Raw genomic sequence first — 25,263 nt, forward strand, 5'->3', positions numbered from 1 at the left:
CGTTTTTTTTTTTTGCCCAGCGTCTCGCTGATGACTTGTCATCGTATAGCCACATAAAAGAAGCCACACAAGCAGGCAGCGTTTTTGGCGACCTGATGGGGGGGAAGAAGAAGAAATCGTCCGGGCACGCGGCGGCTCCGCTGGTCCCGGCGGCGACGGGCAGGAGCGGTGCCGCTGCGACGGGGACCGGCGTGGCGGAGGAACCGAAGAAACAGCCAGCCAAACCGGCCAAAGAGGGCAAGTCTAAAGGTGGTAATACCTGACAACCTAACAGATTCACTCCTTGCATTGTTGGTTTTTTTTAATATTCATTTCATCAGTCTGCAGTTGGTGGGTAGTATTATGCAGTATGCAACAACGTAATCAAACCTACTGTATGTTTTTGTTGTGCTGTTGGTGAATTCACCCTGTTTGTACTTCAACATAGTTTCCTATCAGTGATTATTGTTTTGCTGTAGGGTTGGTTGCTTGCCAGATTTCTCAGCCAATTTCTTGTCGGATTTGTAAACAAGCATTGAGGTCTGGTAACTTATGGTGGACATCAACCTGTAAATGTTGACATTTTACAGACTTTAAAAGGGTCAATATATTAATCAATGATCAACAAATCTGCCATGTAATCTAAAAACAAAATATATATAACATTCTTGTAGCTAAATAAAAATCTGCCTCAGAAACATTTTTAAACAATGTTTATGTCAGAGAAGCTTGACGTCTGTGTTTTAACACCTCAGCGCCGAAGACCTACAGTCTCTCCAACACCGCCCAGGTGGAAACCGGTGGGGTTTCTGACAAGTCGATTCTGAAAGTAAGTCTATCAAGTGTCCGACATCTTTCGTGCTGAAAAATATTCACAGTGACAATGGATGTGATTTTGACTTGTTAACGCAGGTTGCTATCCAAGCTGACCTGGAGAAGAAGATCATTAAGCTGGTCAATGATTTCAGGCAGGAGAACGGGGACAAAGGGCCCATATCAGGCAGACTTACGAGCAAGAAATTGCTGGTAAAGACAAAACCATCCCTTTTGATATGTAAGCGTTGGTGCTGATTTGGTGTTTTAACACATGTGGGCGGTGGGCTCGCTCCTCATGCGCTTGCAGGACCTGTACACAGCTCTGCAGAAGTTCAACTTTAATAGAGAACACATCGAAGAGGCGATGAAGAGCAGTGTCCTGTACGGAGGAGATCTCCACTCTGCTCTCGACTGGCTCTGCCTCAACCTTAAAGACGGTAACAGAAAATCCGCAGTCATTCAGACGCCATCATCGCAGCCGTTCTTGAAGGCAAAACTGTGACTTTCCGGATTTTGTTGTTCCACAGAGGAGCTGCCGGACGGTTTCACCCAACAGATGCAGGAGGAGAGTCAGAAGAGTCGTCCTCGATACCAGCCTCCCACCCAGCAGCAACCTGCAGCTCAGAGCCCCAAAGCACCCAACAACAACAACAACAACACCCGCCAGGAGACCACCAAGGTTTGTGTGTTTACTCATTTCAGTGTGGGTCTTCTGTCACACATACTGAAGAGGCTTATGAGTGTGTGTGTGTGTGTGTGTGTGTGTGTGGTGTTTGCCAGGCCACCGAGAAGGATGAAGCTGCGAGCATGAAGGATTGGATCTTAAGGTACGCAGAGCAAAGCAGTGACGAGGAAGAGGTGGAGGAAGAGGAAGTGGGGAAGAAGACGCGCAATCCTGAACTGGACGAAAAGTTTGATCCGGTAAGTAAAATTAAAACAAATTAAGGATGAGACTGTTTTTGGGGGAATCTGCTTTGTTGTCAAAGAGTAAGATGACGGCTTTCCTTTGGGCTTTTGTGGGAATTAAATGAACAAGAAAAACATAAAATGTTAATTAGTGCGTTTTAGAGGTCGTGGTGGGCCGACAGAGTCTAGTTGTTTCCCTCAGTTTCCAGTCTTTATGCTAAGCTAGGCTAACAGGCTGCCGGTTTTAGCTTCTTATTAAATGGAGAGACATTAGAGTGGTTTTCATTTTCTCATTTATTTCTCAACAGGAAAGTGAATAAGCATTTATTCCAAACTGTCGGAATATTTCTTAAATTCAGTTAACCCTATAAAAGTGTGTATTGTGTCTCTCTGCGTAGAATGACAGGTATTTGATCCTCACTGCTCAACTGTATGACGCTAGAGAAATGGCAGCTACTGCCAAGTCCAAAGGAGACAAGGCGGGTCAGAGGACGGCACAGGACAGAATACGCGTCATACAGCAAGGTGTGTGTGTGTGTGTGTGTGTGTGTGTGTGTGAGTGAGAGAGAGAATAAACTATTACATTCAAGTCACATTCATCAAATGTATTTTTGTTCTTATTAATTTCAGAACCTGTTCTGGTATGTTGACGTTATTTGACCAACAGTTTCCCCCTAATGTAACAAAGTGTTTTATCTCTTTAAGAAATGAAGCAGATGGAGTCTCACCCCGTGTTCAATCCGGCCTTAAAAGTGGTGGACGTGCCTCAAATAGAAAAGAAAGTAGTTCCAGTCAGTGAAGACAAAGAGGTGCTCAGCTTCAGTTTATTTGAACAAACTGAAAAGAAACCGCCTGCCGAGAAAGGTGAATCTACCAAACACACACCTTCTGAGTTAAAGCCATTCATGCAGTGACGAATAAAACAGGTTCAACGTGTTTTTTTCAACAGGATTTAGTAAATATCAACTCTTAAGAAACTGTAGCTGTATGTAATATTATGGTGGACTGTATAGTACCACTGTAATAGATGATCATTACTTTATCTCACTGGGAGATACAAATTCAGGACGTTTCCAGAGCCACTTTTTTGAAATGTTGCTTGAAACGGGCTCGGTGACCTCCGCTTACATGTTTTGGGTCGTTCATTAAAATGTCCAGTCAGAGTACAAAGATGATCCAAGACCGAGAGGGAAACAGTCATTTATCTGTGCAGGTAAAGAGACATTCAGAATGTTAATGAGGCGATTAGTCCGACACACAGCAGAAGAAACTACAACCACAAACCTGACAACCTTCTTGCATCATTGAGGCTGTAAGATTTTAAGATGTTGTACCTGAAAAACTTTGATTGGAGTGTTATTTAAGATTCCAGCTTTCAGAACCCTCTGAGGAGAACCTGCAGTTTTTTTTCTGTGTGAGACGCATTTTGTTTCTGATCTTTTTGCTCCGTGTTTCTTTGCAGTGGTGAGAAAGAACGAGCCGAAGGACATTCGCAACTTTGACTACACGGCTCGCAGCTGGACGGGAAAGTCTCCCAAACAGTTCCTCATCGACTGGGTCAGAAAGAACCTCCCTAAAAGTCCAGCGCCGACGTTTCACAAGGTTCCTGCTGGTAGATACTGGAGGAGCAAGTAAGTATGTGTGTGTGATTCTGTGTCCCAGCTCAAAAAAACAACCGTTTCTATTTACAAAGATATACGTTATATTGTATGAAGCTTTGAAGAGGAGCTTTAGTAAGTGGACAATGTTTAAGAACGTTTTTTGCGTTACTTAGACTGATGATTAAAACCATCAGAACATGCAGAACTAGAGGTAGATTGTAGTGCTGTTTAAGATTTGTTAAAAAAGGCTTATGACTAAATTTAGAGCTGTTTTGTGTTCACATGATGTCTTTACGTGCATCAGGGTGCGTGTTCAAAGGGTCGATGACGTTCTGGAAGTTTGTCCCACCATCCTGACTGAAGACAACATGCAGGCTCAGCATCTGGCAGCCACGCTGGCGCTCTACAGCCTGGTGAAAGGACAGGTAACATGTCTTAACAGGTACAGGCTCTCTTTTAGATGAATCCATCTTCGTGCCTTTAGCCAACTCTTTCGCCTCCCCTCCCATTCTTTCACGCAGTCGGTGCACCAGCTCCTTCCTCCGACCTACAGAGACGTGTGGCTGGAGTGGAGAGACAGCGAGCAGCAGCAGCAGGAAGAGACCCGCACCGCTGCCAACAAACCTCGAGACCAGTTCATCTCCCGGCTCCTGACCAGACTCAAACAGCAGCAGAACCAGAGTGAGGGGGGGCAAGGGTCGGGATCCCAGGGACAGCTGGGGCTGAGCGGGGCTGACGACGAGGAGCCCGAAGAATCCTGGGAGAACCTGGCTGGTCTTGAAATCGGGGAGCGAGAAGAGGAGGAGGACAAGAGTGAGAAAAGAGGAGGGAGGAAGGAAGGGGCAGGAGCACTTGAGGCAGCTAGAGAGCTTCTGAAAAAACTGAAAACGTCACCACTCGCCCACAAACTGAAGGTAAATACACTTTAACTTCTCCACGTAGTGCCGTCTTCATTAAATAAAGCAACGTCATTAACCGAGTGTCCAACCTTGAAGGCAGAGCGAGAGCAGCTTCCTGTGTTTCAACATCGGCATCGTGTCCTGGAGGCTCTGCAGCGCCACCCTGTGGTGGTGGTGGCGGGTGAGACGGGCAGCGGGAAGAGCACTCAGATCCCCCAGTTCATCCTGGAGGAGCTGCTGACTGGAGGAAAAGCAGCACAGCCCTGCAACATCGCGGTGACTCAGCCCCGCCGGATATCTGCCATGAGCCTGGCCTGCAGAGTCAGCCAGGAGCTGGGCTGCGAGGACGGACCGGCGTCCAAGGTGAGAACACGGGGGTTTGTGGGCCCTTTGTGTAAAAACAGTGATTATCTCTTGTACGTGTGTCGGTGTCTCCTGTTTCAACGACCACTTTTCTTTATTGAATTCAGTCGTCGCTTTGCGGATACCAGATCCGGATGGAGAACCAGTCCGGGGACTGGACCCGCCTGCTGTACTGTACGACCGGAGTCCTGCTCAGGAAACTCCAGCATGACAGACACCTCAGCTCCCTGACCCACATCATCGTAGACGAGGTACCAACAGCTCCTCATCAAACGCAGATTTAGCATCTTCTAGGTTACTTACGCAGTTCTGCACCACCTTTCAGGCTAATATACTCATCGTCATCCCTCCACCTCTTTACCTTCATCCTCGCAGGTCCATGAGCGCAGTGTGCAGTCGGACTTCCTGCTAACCATCCTGAAAGATGTCGTGATGAGGAGATCGGACCTGCAGCTGATCCTCATGAGCGCCACAGTGGACTGTCACAAGTTCTCCAACTACTTCAACCGCTGCCCAGTGATCACCATACCTGGCAGGACTTTCCCAGTGGAGGTAAGACGAGCTGTTGTAGTTTGTCTTTATTGGAAACAGAATCTAATTTAACTATTCCTTTTGTCTACTTTGAAGGTTTAGTGAATATCGGGGTTAAGCTGTATTTGTTTTTACCCATCACGGTTGCACCCGAGGATATGGCCGAGGTTTTGACTGCGTTTTTGTTTCCAGGTGTTTCATTTAGAAGACATAGTGGAGCAGACAGGATACGTCCTGGAGAAAGACTCGGAGTACTGCCAGAAAATTCTCGAAGAAGAAGAGGAAGTCAGCATCTCTATCACACAAAAAGGGGGCAAAACTTCGCAACACCAGGTACTGCTGGCTTTCTTTTGCAGCATTATATCAGGTAGAAGAGTGTTATCTGTGTATGTGACCTGCTCACTGTCTTTTTGTCCATTATCACTATATAATCCTGGTATGATTTTATATCTTGTTTGTTGATCTAAGGTGTTGTTATCATCATCAAATGCTCACATCTCCAGAAACCTCAGATAAGTTAGCAGTCGAAGCACCTGAAAATACACAGTAGCAAGTTTTTTCGCACTTGCTGGTAGCGGAAACAAGTTGTGAACACAAAACTGACATTTTATCACCTTTCATATTTTTAAGCCCAATATTTCCTCTCTTTTAGCTCTGTTTTTGGTCTCTACCATCTCCTGAAGGAAATATCAGCACATAGTGTACAGTGGGCTTTGAGATTTCTGTTCAATTAGAAACTACAACTGAGAGTGAACCATTGTAACGGAGTTGCAGGTCAGACAGCTAAACAAAAAGATATAATTTGCTGTGAAGCTCCTTACAGTCAAGATGAGTTGCACATTCAGGTGATATTTGACTGACCTGCCTGTCACATTATTTTCAAATTCAGACTTCACTTTAAATGACACGTTCGCATTGTTGTTGATAGACACAGTCGTGGTTGTTCGCTTGTTTTATCAGCTTAAACTGGAAGTTTGTGAATCCTGGATGTTATTTCAAACCGCCCCACTACCTCAAAACACAGAGTGGACTGTTAATTGTTGTAAATCTAAGTGAACGTGTGTGCTCCTCTTTGTTCCAGGAGGTGATCATGAGGGACTCCTCCTCTGGCTGGGACCTCGGCCCCGACCTCGACCACTTCAGCAGCAGGACTCGACTCGTGCTGCAGTATATGAACCCGAATAAGATCAACATGGACTTGCTCGTTGACCTCGTGGACTACTTAGGTAAAAACACATCTATGGCCCACTCAGGCAGCATTACACGCATAATTATACATGTTTTGGTTTTGTTATTTTGTATTAATTGTCTGTGTTTTCTTGGTGTCCCTGCCAGACAAAGCCCCACAATTTGCAGACTTGGGTGGAGCCGTTCTGGTGTTCCTGCCCGGTCTGGCTCACATCCAGCAGCTGTACGACCTGCTCTCCTCAGACAAGAGGTTCCGGGACAAAAACAGGTGACGTACAGACGCCAATTTAATTTACTGTCATCCAATAAACTTTGAAAACAAAATAAATGGTGAAACATTTTTCCCTCCGTCTTACTGTAAATATTGTCTGCCTTTTTAGGTTTAGGATTGTTGCTCTCCACTCGACTCTGTCATCAAAGGATCAGGCTGCTGCCTTCACAGTGCCCGCTGCTGGAGTTAGAAAGGTACTTTTCAATGTGGTATAATACAAAAATGAGAAATAAGAAATTAGATTTAAGGAAAATGTGATGCAATTCAATGAGGGTTGTTTTGTAAAGTACTTTATATCTCACACTACAACTAATTCTCTTGAGTGTTTTGACAACTTCTATTTTCTGCTTTGTGTTTCCTTCAGATCGTTTTGTCGACTAACATTGCAGAGACCGGTGTAACCATTCCCGACGTTGTATTTGTTATTGACACTGGGAAGACCAAAGAAAATAAGTGAGAGCTGATGAGCAGTACCAGAAAAGTCTTGCTTGTTATTCTATTTTCTATTACATTATCTGACATTAATTTAAACTAAATTCCTTTTTTAAAATTTTTTTTAACTAAATTATTGGATTTTATCAGCTCTTCAGAATATGTTTTATTTGTTTGTTTGTGAATTGACGCTAGGAAACGACAAAAAGAAAACAAAGAGCTTTGAACTAAACGCTAATAATAGCCAGCCTAATTTTTACCATGTTCAGTGTCTTAGTTTAGCATTGTAGCATGCTAACATTTACTAATTAACACGAAACACAAAGTACAGCTGAGACTTGTAGGCGTTCAATCATTTAAAACAAAAAAAAGGTTGGACAAAACATAATTTTGAGCTGGTAATGATCCCTGATAACCATCAGAAATATCTGAACCAAATTTAATGACAAGCCATCAGTTTCACACATTTCACTTAAAACCAGAAATATCAACATAATCTCAGTTATTGAGATTTATTATCAGGGAACAATCAATATCTGTCACAAGTTTGAAGGCCATGCATTCAGTAGCGCTTGAAAATAAGGAATCCCACTGGTGTGAATAATAATTACTCTAATTGCTGGTTATACATAGACTTGACTGCACTGTGCTGTGTCCTTCAGGTACCACGAGAGCAGCCAGATGAGTTCTCTGGTGGAGACGTTTGTTTCCAAAGCTAGCGCCCTCCAGAGGCAGGGCCGAGCAGGACGTGTCCGAAATGGCTTCTGCTTCAGACTCTACCCAAAATACAGGTACGGAGCTCATAGTTCAATGTGCAGAGACGTGGATCCAATCGAGGCCACAAAGCAAATGATTCCCCATCAGATATAAAGTATGTGTTCATCCAAAAAAAATAAGAGAAAAAGCTAAACTTCACTCCTGTTTTAGGTCACGCGCTGATCTGTTCTGCTCTTGTTTGGCTTCAGGTTTGATGCCTTCATGGATTACTCCATTCCAGAGATTCTTCGGGTCCCACTGGAGGAGCTCTGTCTTCATATCATGGTAGATAAAAAAACACTTTCAGACACACAGAGATGAAAGTTCACTCGAAGTTAAACGGTGTATCTCCTCTCCGGTAGAAATGTCAGTACGGCTCCCCGGAGGACTTCCTGAGCCGGGCCCTGGACCCTCCTCAGCCCCAGTCAGTCAGTAACGCCGTCAACCTGCTGAGGAAGATCGGCGCGTGTCACCCCAGCGATCACGTCCTCACCCCGCTGGGACACCACCTGGCCAGTCTGCCGGTCAATGTGAAGATTGGCAAGATGCTCATCTACGGAGCCATCCTCGGCTGCCTGGAGCCCATAGTACGTCCCACTGTTTTATGATACAAAAAAATATATCGTTTTTTAATTATTATTTGTTTCATGTCTTCCAAAATATATTAATAAAAGTTTGTTTCAGGCGACCATCGCAGCAGCCATCACAGAGAAGTCTCCTTTCTCCACACCCATGAACAGGAAGGATGAAGCTAACTTGGCCAAAGCTGCGCTGGCATTAGCCAACTCCGATCACCTGACCATATACAACGCATACATGGGGTGCGGACAAGTCTCACTCTGAAAGGCTCCACTTTACACTTACACTATTTATTAAGGGCGGTGTTGAGGATTTTTTTTTCGAAGCCTTTCCCGTTGATCACACAAATACTTATTTAATGTCACTGAGATGTTTTTAAGGGAGTGACTGGAGAGAAGAAATGCATTTAGTAGCCTGCAAACTGCGCTATGGCACCGCAGTAAGTAGTAAAGGAGGAGAAAAGGTATCTCTATCTTCTGTATTTCCTTCAGAAATGGCCTTTGAAGGTATCAGAAAGTCTTGAATCCTCTTTCTTGCCATCCTTTCACAGTAACATTAGTTTTGCAGTTTTTGTTTTACATTTTTGTGAGCGTTTTTTGTCATCCATGAAAAAAAGCGAGTGAGGGTGGTGCAACAGTGGACTGTATGTGTGGGACGCTGTTCAATGACATGTTCAGTCAGCGTCATCAAACATGCAACAGCTGCAGAAGCTGTCGGCATTAGCAAGGACAAAATCCTCGTATTTATTATTATTTATTTGGCTTCATTTAATAAATGTAGTGGAGATACTCAGAAAGAAAGGACCGAACATATATGGCCACCAAAACATTTAATTTTTTTTGTATTTACAGAGAAGATTAATCTGAGGTACCATCTCTCATGTACTATTTTCTTTGTATTGTGTTTAACTTCAGGTGGAAGAACTCTCAGTCTGAGGGACAGAGAACAGAAATGTCCTACTGTCACAAACACTTCCTCAATCGAACAGCTCTCATCACCATAGAGGTAACGGGTCACATCCATTTGTATGCACCTATTTTAACCCACAGTTTTCTCTTCCTCCTCCCGTCTAATCCCGTGTGCTCCACTCCATCTTCCTTGCAGGATGTGAAGCATGAGCTGATGAGGATGATGGAGCAGGCGGGTTTCTGGTCCTCCCGCTCCTCCTCTCGCTCCAAGCAGCCTGGTGCACCGCTGTCCAAGCAGCAGATGTCCGTCCTGAACGCGGTGCTGACAGCGGGGCTCTACGACAGCGTGGCCCGCGTCCTGTGCACCCCGTCTGTGGACGTGCTGGAGCGGGTGGCCTGCACGGTGGAGACGCCTCAAGGCCGAGCTCAGGTCCACCCGTCATCTGTCAACCGCAACCTGCAGACACACGGCTGGCTGCTGTACCAGGAGAAGGTACGGATGAAGTGTGTGTGTGTGTGTGTGTGTGTGTGTGTGTGTGTGTGTGTGTGTGTGAGAGAGAGAGAGAGAGAGAGATCTCTTTTTATCAGTAATGCACACTTGTGTTAATAAATGTTCTTCACAGGTGAAGTACACGAAGATCTACCTGCGAGACACCACTCTGATATCTCCGTTCCCCATGCTGCTGTTTGGAGGCGACATCGATATTCAACACAGAGAGAGGCTCATCAGTCTGGACGGATGGATCCACTTCCAGGTCAGAGGTCACCGGGGTTGCTCTTCGATTGGCTCAGCATGGATTTGAAGTTGAACCTTTTTACTTTTCTACATCTTCCTGCAGCAGCAGCGGTTGTGTCCTTGGATCTTTTTTTCATGTCTGTTTAATTTGTTTCAAGTTATTTATAACAATGAATAAGGGAGTTAAAGGACTTAAATTTCAGCAGGACTTAGTAAAGTCCAGGAAGGACCACATCAGCGTGTGCGTCATGTGTGTTTATATCTGCAGGCTCCCGTGCGGATTGGTGTGATCTTCAAACACCTGAGGAAACTGATGGACTCTTTGCTTGAAAAGAAGCTGGAGAACCCGAGGATGAGTCTAGAAGGTAATCCAGGCAGTTTTCCCTTTACATTAGCAGCTGAACACTAAAATAAACGTTTACGTACACTATCTACATAGTCACACTAAAATAATGGTGTTACGTTGTTGTCCCTTCTGGTGATTGAAAACCAAAAGTTGTTTTCTAGGTACTCTTGAATGACAAATGTCTGCTGAAAACTACATCGCCCAGCTGTGATAGAAAAATACTTAACCTTTTAAAATATGAAACTATCAACCTTTTATTTAAAAAAAACAACAAGATTTATGTTTTGGCTCGGAGCCACAGACAAGCTGTGAGAGAGTATTGAGGCACGGACCAATCTGCTTATGCTTTATTCTGTTTATGCGATTCGTGGAATAATGCCAGCCTTTCCCTTTCACCATACAGTCTGCTGTCATGTCATCGTTTTTAATGTTTTGCTAGCTCTGATTAGTTCCTGTCTCTCTGATGTAGGTGAGACGACCATTCAGCTGATTCTGGATCTGATCAAATCAGAGCATGCTGCGTAACATCGCACCACCACGGGATCTGAATGCCACCGGAGAACCAGCTCACCTGCGGACACACACAGCACCCACTGGACAGATGTGGCCGTCCTAAAGGTGAACTGATGGTCACCAAGAACTCTTAACTCACATTGAGGTGAACTGTATAATATGACATGCATAAAGACATGCTGACATTTGAGAGGAGAAACAAAACAAGATATTATTGCCAAATGTGGTGGAAATAAATCTGTATTTGTTTTTATCTGAAAGGTTCGATGTGTCATGGTGGACAGTCAAAATAACTAATTTGAATAATAACCAAAACTACAAGTCAAATGAAAAAAGTATGTGCATCTCTCCATTTATTACAGCTTCAAATCCATCAAATTAGAATTAGAGGTTCCAGATTATGTGTCAATAATCAGATTTTCTCACGTCAATGGTCTGAAGGCTGTTTCACAAAAGTAGGATTAAGAAATCTAGGATGGAAGAGTAAAACGAGGCTTGATCTAGTCTAGACAGTTCACCCTGGCTTATTCGTCATTTTAAACATGTCACATGCTCACATGTAAATGCGTCACTTTCACACACACGTAAACACGCTACTGCTTCCCTGAAACTGAACAAAGTCTTAATTCAGCCAGGATACCTGGAAAATCCCGGTTTAACCCCTTATCCAGGTTTGGCCTCTTGTGTCCTCTTTGCTCCTGAAATGTGTGTTGTCATAATGCCAAGTTTTAAAGAGCTCTCTGATGCCTATGTGTCTGGCATGAGACAGTGCAAAACCTCCAAAAATCTTCTTCCAGTATCCCAAAAATATTGTACGACATCATCACACACACGTTTACATCAATGAAACATCGACTGTATATAGAGTATAGAACTTCATCTAACTTTCTTAAAGTGGATGTTACCACATTGTTCATACCACTGACTTCACACGATTGTCGAAATATTAGGCTCCAAGTTGAGTAATAACAAAACAAAAACAAAAATCCAGAAAATGGAAATGTGTAATGTGTGGGCGTGAGAGCCTTTTCTACCACAAGATAGCGATCAGTAGATTTTCTGCTTTCACATCGAGGAGGAAATGAAAACGAGTAAATAAATGACACTTTATTTCATGTTTCAAATTTAAAAAGAGTACAAATAAGTACAAAGATGAAGATAAACTACGATGCAGTTATTTAGAAGAAAGAGCCTCGCGTGACGTAGACAACACATAAGCAATTAAAAGACTGTGTGGACACAGCGTACAGTAATCAGGCAGACATCACTGTTTTATGTGTTTATCTAATCACCTTCTGTATTAGTTCATCAAAATGTGCAAAAATCTATTTCAGCCTGGACTGATACTATCTTTAAAATAATGATGTTTACGACAGTGACAAGTTTAATAAAAAAAACACAAAACCTCACTTCAGAATTTGTATGTACAAAGTTATGACACTTTTTTTTTTTTTTTTTTTTCCCCTTCTGGTGTAACCTAATATTTACAGGAAACTACAAAAAAGGAAGTTCTGAGTTATTGCAAGTCAATTTGATGTCCATCATAAAGCCACAGAGCTGCACAGGACGAACAACAGTTAGTACTGGATAACGCTGTAGCCTGCGTCCTGCATCATTGAGTTGTCTGTGTCAACTGAAATCAAAGCAAACATCCAAACAGTGTGGTTGTTATCCATGCAAACAAGCATCAAGTTCATAATAAAGGCACATGCTCCAATCCCACCCCTAAAAAGACTTTTGTTTCACAAACACTGCCACAAGCCTGACGTAAGAATAGGAGTTTTCACTACTATCACGATTTCCCGTGGAACGCCAGTATTCATGTAAATAATTGGTTTGAAGTGTCGTTGTGTCGGCCCTGTAGTGGTGAAAACTGACCCAACCTGACTTTAAATTCAACTCTTATTCAGAAACAAAGTAGTGGACTATGAAGTGGGCATGGTCCTTTTGTACTGTCCGAGCTCTGTGCTGGTCTCATTACATTTCAGGATTAAGTACCTGCCGACCTAACTAGTCCACTTGTTCAACCCAAACAGAGACCCAACTGGAACAAGTTTGGTAATTGATTAATTGTTTACGTAATTGCCCAAATTTCTGAATATTTGCTCACCAAGTTTCCTCAGATTGTAAACTCAAAATTTTAAAAACAAAACCAAAAAAAACAACTGAATCTGTCTCATCTCTACAGTGAAACCATTATTTTTTTTTAAATAGGTTGCAACTTGCAGCACTACTTGATGATGGATTAATACTGACCTGACAGTTTTTTTTTTACGAATACTTAAACACAGAAAAATAATTCATCAATTTGATCAAACTTGAGGATGGCACATACTGACAGAGTTGATATTCTGCTTGAGTGGTGCAAATTTCCTAAAATCGTTTTAATTAATCTAATTCTGTCGACCCAATTGATGAGGTGGGGTAAACATGGGACTCTTGGGGCCCCTGGTGCTCTTAGGCCTTTTGGCAGCCTACTTTGACCAGTTGAAGGCCCCGCCTTGACTGTACACTTAATTTAAATAGAAAACAAAACATACCCCTACTGTTGTGAATTGGCTCGGGTAACAGACCCCTCCTGCAAATTTACAAAACAAGATAAACATTAAAGACTGTGCCGTGAATGTTCTGCAGATGCAGCAGAAAATCTAGAGACAAATGGACAGACAGACTTGTTTACCTGATGATTGGTGGAGGCAGTCGAGAGGGTGGAGCTCCAGTTGGAGAACTCTGACCACTGTAGAAGTTCTCGTACAAAACTGGAGCTGTTAGAGGTGAAGACAGACACAGTTCACCTTCTGGCAACAGATGAAACAGTGTGTGCTTGTGTGTTGGCTGAGAACTTCGTCCTTCTGTTTGCATTGCAGAGCTGGTTAATTGTTAATGACACAGTTTTATAAATGATATTATAAATATATTTTCTGCATGCATACCTGCTGGTTTATCACCTGTCCGTCTGAGGTTTACAAAGTGTTCAATGTCTTTCTGGATGTCACACTGTTCCAATGATTTCCTCACTTCCTCATACAGCTATGAACGCACACAAACGCACATGCACAGGGAGATAATGAAAGTTAGGTTAGAGTCCAGTGAATCAACACTTTCCTCTGTGTAATAGTTTGTCTAAAAAGGTTAGAAAATTGAGACAATTATGTGTCTGTCTGCTGTTCGGTGCTGGGCAGCTAGAGTACAAAGGGTTTCTCAACCCATAACAGCTGCCTGGTGCTTGGTTAGTAAGACCAGTGAGAAATACTCCAAAAAGTAAAGTTACAACCTGTAAAACCAAAACAATGAGCTAAAAAACACTAACATGGTGTTATGAGTGACCCCTCTCATATTTTTGCATGCTCATTTGATCCATTATTAAAAAGCCGCTGGGGGTCTTCACCTCATCACTAGTCACACACTGCTGGGAAAGCTGGTTGAGGTGAGTCCAGACTGTGTTTCTCAGGAAGTTGATGCGGTCCATCGACTGTTTTTCAAACATCTGTTGGGAAAACATGGCAGAGACATTCAGCTCAGTTACATGATGTGCGTTATGTTCAAACTCATGGAATTTTTTTTTTTTTTTACAGTTTTACCTCACAGGCCTTGACGTGTTCGTTCAGCCAATCGTCTCTAACCTTCCCCATTGTGGTCACATTCTGGTGGTATAACCTGTCTGCCAATGGAACGCAGTATAAACAACAATATCTCATGTGCTGTGTCATATTATTTACATTTTATCCATATCCAGCAATTGGATAGGAATAAACCAAAGTACTGAACAAATTCCCGATCGTGGCTCTAGAGGAAAAGTTAAAGGCTGTGAAGTGATTATAATTCATCCTCTAAGGGACATCAATGTGTGCACCAAATTTAGAGATAATCTGTCCAATGGTTGTGGAGGTATTTCATTCTGAAGCAAAGTATACGTACCTGCTTCTTCTGCATTTTGTTTTGCCTGCTGAGCTTTTGAGTAGAGCTGAAAGATGACAGCAAAGGTCAGATGAGAAAAGGCTTCAACTGTGTGTGGCCTGGCTAACACACCAAGTAAAACATAAATCACATGAGGTTATCTTAAAGCAATAACCTCTGATTAGTCACTACCTTAGTGACAATGGATTGAGTGGCCTGCTGATGAAAGCACTTGAATTTGCAGAATTATGACGTGAATGAGCTGAGTGTCTGGGCGACATTCCCGGGAAAAATCACAAATGACTGTCTTTGGATCTCTGGGAATGTAAATCCAAAAATGCAGCTGCAGTTACAACTCCTCGCCACAGGTGGCACCAGAGAATAAAATGGAGATCTAAGAGATTGTATTGAGTCTGGTGTTTTTCTGAAATAGATGAGCGGGTTCACATTGTAAATGGAGAAAGTCTGAGGTACAGAGAAAAATAAGGAATATTTATTGTGAAACTCCTATGTTTTTCTAGCAGTTATGACTGCATCAAGTCAAATCAGTCAGACAGGATTCACAAAAAAAGCAAACCTCTGTCACTAAAAACCTTCAAGTCTGCTTTATTTTTCACTTTTTTGTTTTTTGTATTTGCTGATTGACGTACATTACATTTACATGAAAGACAGCTCAAAGTTCAAAGTCCAAATGTAGAGAAAATAACTATAATGATAAATGTATATTTCATCCTTTTTCATACCACGTGATGAGGCTGTCACTGTACCTTCTCCATTTGTTTGGGGTTGTTGGTGTTTCGGTTCACGTTCTGATCGGCTTCCTCCTTGTCTCGACACTTCTGGTCGTACGTCTTCTTAGACTGGGGACAGCAGGAACGTTAACTTTGGAGGATTTCAATTTCATTATAGACATAAAGTTCATCTTCACAAAAGTTGTAAGATAAAACTCTACAAAAACAGGTAGACAAAGGCCAACAGAGCTGGACAGAAGGTATCAGTTCTAATTCTTATTCTCATTTGAACCAGACATGACAAGCACTTCTTCTTTTGGCAAGGATTTTCATGTCATATAATACCAGCAGTTTACTTCCTCGACTGGTCAAACCCACTTCCTCCACCGAAGAGGAAGAACAGAGAAGGGTTTGACTGTCTTCTTCACAACACAATTGAAAGGCCTCTGACATGATTTATGAATGGGTAATCCGCTTGTGTAGCTTTGTTCAAAGACTTTTGGTTTTCACTTTTCTTCAGAGGCTAGAAAACAAGATGTGAACTGGAACTTTTACACCTTTAAATGTGGATAACAGAGTGTTACGGCAGCTGTAATATCGACTGACTCCACATGCTAATCAGGTCAAATTATCAATAACACATTATAAGGATAAGAAAAATAATCCTTCTTGCGTAAAGGTAATTTAAGTAATTCATTTAATCTTGAATGAATAACTAAGTAACACTTTACTTACATCCATCGTCTTCTTGAACTGTGACGACTTCTGTTTGTGGAGACCATCCATCTGTTGTTCCGTCTAAAACAACAAAGTCACATCTCGTCAACAACTTCGTATGTGACCTCAGTGTCATTACCTCAGTGCAGCAGTTCTGATAAAACCTCCAACCTTTTTCCGAACTTCTTTTTGCTTTTCTCTGAATTCCTCCACTTTCTTGGCCTCCTCCCTCATGCTCTGCGCCAGTTGTAAGTGGGATAGACTCACATGTTCAGTCTCTGCAGGGTAAAAGTGTGGTTGAAATAGCAATCACCACAGAAATTATGATCTGAAACATACAAGTAAATAAGGACTAGATTGTTAAAGGCTGAAAATAATGCACTTACGTAATTTGAACATGTCCAGCGATCTTTTCAATGTGCTTAAAAAGTAAGAGAAAAGGTTACAGACTGATTTCACACGTAAGAACCAGCAGCTTTAAATATCTACTCTACAGCAATCACAAGGCTGAATTACGGTTAAAGTTCCCCTTGAGATATTCAACCACCAGAGTAATGCCACAGAAAAAGGTGACCATTTTGTTTGTGTCTAGCACAATAACCCAAGATGCCTGTTTTATGATCTGTGGCGGCAATAACGTGCGAACAAAAGCAGAGAAGAAACCAGCAAGCAAATATGGATGTAAAAAAAAAAAAAAAAGAACTAAAATATTGCAAGAATTGGCCTTTCAAATGTTTTATGAGGTCAAAAAGGCCTGACATGTTTGTTGTAGCTAAAGCAGGGTTTCTGAGGGAAATTTAAAAGTTTTTATTTCTTATAAAATACCATAAAGAATGTTATATAATACCTGCCATACTCATCATAATAGGGGCAAAAGTGCCAAAGATCAGGACTATTGTTATTCATTATTATCAAATGTTTTCAGAACTTTCCTTAAGTTTAGATTTATTTAATTGATGTGACCTAGACAAGTGTCAGAAAATGGGTTGATCAACCTTTAACTGCTGTCGGTAGCACAGAGATGGTGTTTGCTGCAGGTCTGATGGTGCTCACTCAAAGTCCCCCACAAAGGATTCAACAGCACAATCTCACTTCTACTTTATCCAATGTCTCCCAACAATTCACAATCTGATAAACCATTTTTCAAGTGCCAACGCTGCCTCAAGCAAGCATAAAAAATATTTAATAACAGTGAAATTAAAGACTTCTTTAAGGCAATTGGATGACACATGCATGTGTCAGGGAATCCCACAATGCAATCTGACATTGCGTTAATTTATTGTAAATGTAACTCTTGATCGTTTATGAGAAAATCCCACGGGGCTTCTTTAAAAGAAATAATTATTAATAAACCACTATGAATTTATAAAACAGATCATGTTCACTGTCTTACCATCCGCCAATAATCTTCCTTTTTAACACCTCTAAACCGAAACAAAGCCAGTGATCATGTGACCACCAATTTAAACAGGAACTAGGCTTGCTCAAAAATAAACATGCCAGCTCCAACACTTCAAATCTGACCGACTAACATTATTAACCCTCGTGTTGTCCTTGGGTCAAAATGACCCGCAGCTGTGTTCAACCAATTTCTATTTTATTTTCATATTTTTTGGGATCATTGGTGACAAGAAGGCTGTGAGGGTTTCTTTAAAGAATGATCACCAATGATCCCAAAAAATATAGAAATAAAATAGAACTTGGTTGAACACAGCTGCGGGTCATTTTGACCCGAGGACAACACAAGGGTTAAGAAACTCAGAAAAATCCTGGGTTTAGTAACCAGACTCAAACTTCTCTCTGACCCCTGTGTCTGCATCACACTTCAATCCAGACTAATAATTACCCTGCCAGCTCTGCAGAGACACTCAAGCATTAAACTAGCTGCAGCTAAAACATATAATAACAGCGTCTCAGCGCAGAGGTTGCTTACTTCATCTCATTGTGTCCACACACCTTCTTGGACAAACTGAGGAGATCTTTGGCGTACTTCTCTTCAATCGATGCCCTAAAAGAAACAACCAAAAACAGAATCTTGCATTCAAGCATATACATAAAAAGAACAAACCAACAAGCAGGGCAACCTGTCAGCCAAAGAACTGCAGATTAACAAAGCAAACACACTGACATCAGTGATAGGTGATGCTTTATCAATTATTTACATATACACACAATTTGGTGTTCATCCAGTGGAAATTTGTAGATATGGATCTGATAAATTGAACTGTATAACTGTTGACATAAGGAGACATTTCCATTGACATGGTGCTATAAATGGAGTTTGTCTGGCTCCCTCAAAAGCGCTCCTATACTAGAGAGTCATGACTGTCATTCCTGTAACATCAAGTTGTTGGACCAAAAGTGGAATAAATATGAAAATGCTTATTTGCAATCTGTCTCCTATGAGTGCAGTTTGGTGTATGAACAGATAATAAATTATAATCTAGTAAAACCCATTTGTAAAAATATTTATCTTCAAATTGTAAATAGTATATTAATTAACAGATAAAATATGTTACAAAGTTTTTAAGAAATGTTTTCAGGCTTCTTACAAATACTAAATAGGGACTTAAAAGTGAAATTTTACCCAAACAGACCACACAGTGTGTAGATCGACTGACCTCGGCTGTTTATCATTTCCCAGTGAACTTGATAGAATTACACAATAACTAATGGAGCGAATGTGAAACACAAGAATGCCGAACCAGGAAGTAACTGCTCCGACTATTTTTAGTCCGACTGACCTGAAATCACCTTATCATTTTATTGATCTGAATAAATAAATAACTCCACAGGGCAATTAGATATAAGTATAATTCAAAGAATACATAACAGGTTTTCTGTGCTGCTAATCTTTGATGCAAATGATTGCGTGTATTTCTCCACAAATAGATTGACGACTACTGAGTCAAAGGTCTGTGTTCTGTAAATGTATTCATGTTTGCAAACCAAAACAAATTCTGTTTGATTTAAAGTTTTAATCCTATTTTGATTTCCATTTTCACACAGCTAACTTTCCTTCTGGCGTGTTATCTTACTGAACTTTTATTAAGTGTTACTGCTGCTACTTACGGTTTGTTTAGGGAACTTTCTGTGATGTTATTGGGTAACATCCTCCTTTGTGTGTGCATGTGTGAGGTCAGGTAGATAATTACAAGAGGAAGGACGAATTAAAAAATACAATGTGACTCGTCAGATGATGCTTCATAATGAACAGTCTGTGCCTGATAGCTGCAATGCTGTATGTCAAAAACCTTTTCTGTTCCTGCCCATGCTGGTCGGTGATGCAGTCGTGCAGATTGACGGGAAAAAAAAGTAGGGAACATCATCCAGATTAGTACATTCAATTACCTTCATTTGTATCCAGTTCAACAAATCAGCAATTACTTTTTAGGTTTGTGTCAAAATGCGTGTATTTATTGCCTTTCTGGCCATTAATAGTCTCATGGTGACAACTTTTTCTACCACAATTATAGATTGTTGGCTTTTGCTATGAAACAATTTCTAATTAATGTGTTTTTGTTGGAGGTTGCAAACTTATGACACAATAATTCTGAAGAATCGAATGCAACATGCTGTAACATTGATCTAAAATCTGTACTGTCGTTGAAAGACATCTTCTCACATTTGACCTGAATGCCCCTAAAGTCTTCTTGTGAAAGCATTGTCAACCTTGCAAAGTCTTTCATCCAATTCAATTGCTGTCTTTGATCTCTCAGTGTCCACACTTTCTTATGTCTCCACTGATGTCAATAACAAACTTTGCAACTTTCCACGACTTTGTTCCTCCACTTTCACCTCTTTTGTCTCTTCTCGACATCTCTATGTTACACATGAAAAAAAATTCAAAACACAAAACCTAATAGTTTGATTGTCACACAAATAAAATTGATTGCAACTCGAACTATTATAAAGCCACAAGTACCAATGAATTTGATACACTGGATTGTTTTCTGTAGCCTTAACTTAAAAAGTGCCCGTCCATTTTGCTGCCTACCTTTTGCATGACAACAACATCATTACCTACAGTTTATGGATCATGGAATTACCGAGCTTTCATGAAGTCCTCCACCTCCTTGCATGTCCTTTTGCCCTCATTCAGATACTGAATAATGATGTCGTAGCCACCGGTGCAGGTCAGGTCCGAGTTCTGTCAGCATGAGGAAAAATATTTAATTCTGTTTATCCTCTGCAGTTTTCCTCTTTATATATTATCACTTTATGAAATACTGCGGGATTTATCTGCTATACCAAACAACTCTATGCCCAGTTCTATGACAGGCACACTCTGTCTAAACATGTTTAAACAGCGCTACACAGACCTAAATCTACAGCTGAACATCATGATCTTTCACAGGGAGTCCAAATTGATGTTTTGAGCTGTACATCTCCACAATTTAGATAAGGTGAGGGTAACAGCCTGTAATCATCCTCTTAACCGTTCAGACCTTCTATCTCTTTAAAAGATATGAGGCCATGTCATTTGTAAATTCACCTTTTCGTGAATTCAGTAGTGAAATTTAACATTACTCAGTAGATGTACTTAAGTAATGTACTCAGGTTTGTGATACTTTATTTGAGTATTTCCATTTTAGTTGAATCTACTGCGGAGGAAAATATTCTACTTTTACTCCAATTATCTGGTTTTGATACTTTGAATTGCATGCTCTTGTTATTTCTGTAATTTTGTCTCAGTAAAATTTCCAAATAGGTAAAAAAAGGATGTGAATATTTTGTTCAGTGCTATATGAGGACAAAAATAGTACAGCTAATTCCTGTCATGACAAAATAGAAATAGAAATGATGTTGAAACAGTCAAATTTCTTCACTAAACACATCCTCTTATTGCCTGTGTTGGATACGCCCCACCTTTTTAGACACCAAAAGTTAGTTTAAAAATTAAAAAAAGGTGAATAAATACTTTTTTTTTTTTTTTTTTTTTTTTTTTTTTTTTTTAAACAACCAACAAAACCAAGTAACTCACCCAGAAGAAATCCTTGAAATGAAGGTTTTTCATAACTGAAACGGAGCAGACAGCAGATATTTTATCACTTTACCACTGTGTAACTGTGTGTCTTCCTCTCTTACAGCCACAGTAGATGTGGACTGTGCATGCAAAAGCTGCACAAAACCGGTCAAACTGACGCATGCGCAGTATGGATGACAAGCGGCGCCCCAGAAAAAGAATTATAGATTAATTATCATGACCTCGCGTTGGCTTTGAGTGTGCTGCCCTCTGGTGAATGATTGAAGTACTTACAGAGTTTACAGGTTGCCAGTAAAATATTAGTGAGGCTGAAATAGTTTACAAAAGCATAAAATATGAAATGATCAGAAGAAGAAGCATTGAAATTATTTAATACAATAACATGAGTGCACTATACAAATAATTTTAAAATGTGTAAAATACAAATATTTTACAAGCAGTAAATTGACTGGGATGGTGCTCACCGGGTACGGACTACCGGCAGTTTTCTGCCCTCTTCAAATCACATTATCCAGGTGGGTTGTAATGGCCCGTAATAAACTACATTACCCAGAAGGCACTGCGTAACGCTTACCCCCAAACATCTCTCATGCTTGTTGAATTTAAGCCACAATCAAATATTCCAACAACCTCTGGTCACTTTCATATAATTGAAATGGTGGTCCGCTTGATTTGAACAAATTTACCTTGTGAACAGTAATATTTCAGCATGTAATACAAAAAGATGATTGACAGAATTTTAATTGTATTTTTCCGTACAAAATGCTGGAAAAGGTTTTGTGTTTCTAGTTTATAACATGCAACGATTTTATGCCTTTCCTTTTAATTGCTTTTATAATTTTTTGAGGTTTGGGTTGTCAGGTCGATAAAACAAGCCGTTTCTCTTTGGCCTCTGCAAAACCAGACAGCTTATTGATAAAACAAGAAAATACCAAGCAAATGAATCCAAAATGAAAAGAGTCACAAGTCGGTTTAAAAATTAACAAGCTTCACCTCAACCAGCGCCACATGAATGCGTCAGTAATAATAGTTTTGTATAGTAAATATTAGGCAGCAAGATGGATTAATATTTGCCTATTACAGTACATAATTAAATTTAAGTAACAATTTGAAGGCAGGATGTGTAGTTGTAATGAAGTATTCTTACTGTTATTACTTTTACATAAGGAAAGGGCCTGAATACTTCTTGCGAAATAGGTGACATTTTATGATTTTCAGGCCCAGCCCAACACTGTATGTGTGAGCGTATTTCCTGTTTTAACATGTGTTGTAACAGATCATGTAAGGGTTCAGTTCACATTTGCAACAGATGTGCTTTTTTTACTCTTTATTTTACTGTCCTTTACAATCCTGGTCCATTCAATATTTATACAATTAACGCTCAAAGCCTGTCAAGTTTTATATACACGATCTGCCCACTCCAATCACCAGTATGCAAGTAATGTTCAAACTGACCTGTCAAACCCAGCTGTGTGGCTGATGTTTTACATTTTATTCATTATGTGTGCCATAGGCGCGCGCACACGCACACACACACACACACACACACACACACACACACACACACACACACACACACACACACACACACACACACACACACACACACACACACACACACACACACCTTTGTGTATCTCCTCCCACGTCCAGGAGGTGAGAGAGAAATTAGGTAATTTATTTACAGAGACATCGAACACAATAACAAAAACAGAATGTCACATGACTAAATATTGTGTACGTACGGTCGGTCCGATAAGCGCGTCGTCCATAGTACATTTACACTGAAAACAAAATCTTTCATGGTACTACCGCCAAGAACGTGGCAATAAAGCGATAACCTGGTCAAAACATTTTTACAAAGCTGTTATCAGCAGCGACGCAACACAACCTCTGCAACCGCGTGACCAGTCGGCACTGTGGATCATCTGCAGTGTGCAGCGACTTAGTGCAAACTTGGCAGTGCAAAGTACATTTACTCTGTTTTACTGAGAAGTACATTCGTCATACAGCTTAGTTACTTTCCAGATTAGGATTCTACATATGAACTTGATGTGACATTATAAAATGCATGACATTGTTAAAGATTAAAACAAGTGGTTAACATTGTAGTCTCAAAGCAAAAAGGTTCTGGGTTCAAATCCGGGCCTTTCTGTGTGTAGTGTACATGTTCTCCCTGAGCCTGCCCCCCCCATGACCCCCGTGACCCTGTTCAGGATAAAGCGGGTATAGATAATGGATGGATGGACAGTCGTATTTAAGGCAGATTTCTACATAAAGTTAGCTGTTGTTGGCAGCTTAAATTAAAAGACATTTCCACTTTCTCAATTTCTTTTATTTAGATAATTGTACGCAACCTAAAGCGGTAAACTTGATTTTTGTTTTTAAGTTTTAAAGACAAATTTATCGTGTGACCCTTTGAAGGAGTTTGACCCTGAGATTGGGAACCACTGGACTAAATTACAGAGCTGTGTATTAAAACTAGGTCAACTTCACAGGCTACAACACTTAAATGCTCCACATTGTGTTATGAGTATCAACAAACCAATGATGGATTTTTTTTAAACGATCTGAATGTCACTGTATTTTCTTCAGGTTTTAATGTTTACGTTATAGTTAAAAATCATTTCTTCTTACCTTTACATGAAAAAGAACTTCAACTTCAGTGCTTTCCTTGTAATTTTTTTTCTGATTCATGACGACGTTTTCTATTGAATCTGACTGAAGTAATGTTACTGAAAGTGAGCCGTCAGTGCTCAGATCACCTGACTGCTGATGACTATTTTCCACGGTTCTTCCCTGCTTCCACAAAACAGAAGAAATAGCTTGAGGGCAAGTTTTAACAAGGCTCCGTGACGCCTGTACTGAGCAGAGCAGAGACACTTCATGCATGTTTATGTAAGAAGAGTAGGGAGTCTGGTTGAAATGGGGCACAGATAGATATATTTGACTTCCACTGTGGCGTAATTTAATTAGAAGTGTAATCGGAAGTCGGAGGTCAGTTTATACAATGTTTTAATGTAAACGAGGCATTTATTTTTTAATATTCTGTGTTTCTGTTTTATGTAATGCACAAAATGACAGTAGTGTTCTGTACATTGTGAAAAACAGCCACCGGTCTAGATATCTTATCGTCACTTTTAGGTCATTAGGACATAAAATCATTCACTGGCGCTGCTGTAACCTGTTGTTGTGCATTCAAACTGTACATTAAGAAGGAAAAAAGAAACAATAAATCTTTATGGTGGGATTATAGAAGTGTGATAAGTTTTGTTTCTCTGATAAAATCCTGCTTCATGTGACGCACTGAGCTGGTTTGGCTGTTGTTTTGTTTTTTCTACAAAACTGCTTGTGACATCATTTAGTACCTCATGAGTTTAGTTTTTGTTTTTTAGTCTTCTAACATTGTCAGATCACTTCCTCATAACTTCTTATTACAAGAATCTAATTCTATATTTTTATGTGAATGAATGTGACTAAAATGTTGATTAAGTCCAAAACACTTGTTGAGTAAACGGTGCAGGCGTGTGTTGTGTTCACTAAAGGGTATAAAAGTTCATGTTTTGTAACACTACTGATTACAAGAAGACACAATAACACTGTGAACAACGTAGTCAAAAGTGGGAGGAACTTGGATGGGGATTTCTCTGCAGTGCAGTTACGTCATGTTCCCCTCGCTATCATTAGTTCAAACCTGTTCCTTCTTGTCGAGCCTCAACTGCACAGTTTTAGAAGCACTGACGGCAAAGAGGAAAAAACTCAACCTGTGAAGCTGTTTCGTCTGGGGACCATTATCGCTGTGAAAATGACCGGCCACGGTGAGTAGCTGAGCAGATTTGATTGAACTACTTTAAATTAAGATTAATCTATGAATCATTTTATTAGTTTCAACCTATCTAATCTAAACCGTGTCTTTCCCCTCAGATCTCGCTGCCACTGTTCATCTCTGTGCTCATGAGCTGCGACAAGCCGGAGATAAACTTTACTGGAGGTACAAACTGTTGGAAATACTGGTCAAGAACTACAACACTGTCACTAAAATCAGATGACATGTGACATCAGAGCGCGTCGAGAGAATGTGGATGTTGTGAAAGTGGAAGGTGGTGA

At 40.7% G+C, this 25,263-nt stretch overlaps 2 protein-coding genes across 2 annotated transcripts; one reads left to right on the top strand and one right to left on the bottom strand.

The window, feature by feature from the left end:
• Positions 1 to 18: 18 nt before the first annotated feature.
• dhx29 (DEAH (Asp-Glu-Ala-His) box polypeptide 29) lies at positions 19 to 12,556 on the top strand. The gene is made up of 28 exons (XM_069722956.1): positions 19 to 249; positions 735 to 808; positions 892 to 1,005; positions 1,103 to 1,232; positions 1,323 to 1,474; positions 1,576 to 1,716; positions 2,100 to 2,226; positions 2,407 to 2,565; positions 3,164 to 3,332; positions 3,607 to 3,727; positions 3,824 to 4,216; positions 4,298 to 4,564; positions 4,672 to 4,815; positions 4,940 to 5,116; positions 5,288 to 5,428; positions 6,177 to 6,321; positions 6,431 to 6,551; positions 6,664 to 6,748; positions 6,919 to 7,007; positions 7,649 to 7,777; positions 7,952 to 8,027; positions 8,105 to 8,329; positions 8,427 to 8,563; positions 9,236 to 9,326; positions 9,426 to 9,722; positions 9,853 to 9,984; positions 10,234 to 10,330; positions 10,781 to 12,556. Exons 1-28 carry the CDS (start codon positions 96 to 98, stop codon positions 10,834 to 10,836), a joined length of 4,143 nt encoding a protein of 1,380 aa, XP_069579057.1. The 5' UTR covers positions 19 to 95; the 3' UTR covers positions 10,837 to 12,556.
• pstpip2 (proline-serine-threonine phosphatase interacting protein 2) lies at positions 11,917 to 22,080 on the bottom strand. The gene is made up of 14 exons (XM_069722957.1): positions 21,154 to 22,080; positions 20,219 to 20,319; positions 18,103 to 18,177; positions 16,556 to 16,590; positions 16,341 to 16,447; positions 16,188 to 16,250; positions 15,489 to 15,581; positions 14,743 to 14,788; positions 14,406 to 14,485; positions 14,213 to 14,311; positions 13,758 to 13,854; positions 13,505 to 13,589; positions 13,371 to 13,402; positions 11,917 to 12,457 (listed from the first exon to the last, which is right to left on the bottom strand). Exons 1-14 carry the CDS (start codon positions 21,184 to 21,186, stop codon positions 12,402 to 12,404), a joined length of 1,002 nt encoding a protein of 333 aa, XP_069579058.1. The 5' UTR covers positions 21,187 to 22,080; the 3' UTR covers positions 11,917 to 12,401.
• Positions 22,081 to 25,263: the final 3,183 nt, after the last annotated feature.

The sequence above is a fragment of the Brachyistius frenatus genome, unplaced genomic scaffold (genome assembly GCF_029030835.1).
Source record: "Brachyistius frenatus isolate BFR_SWC_R1_liver_20210118 unplaced genomic scaffold, ASM2903083v1 Contig_310, whole genome shotgun sequence".
Lineage (NCBI taxonomy): Eukaryota > Metazoa > Chordata > Actinopteri > Embiotocidae > Brachyistius > Brachyistius frenatus.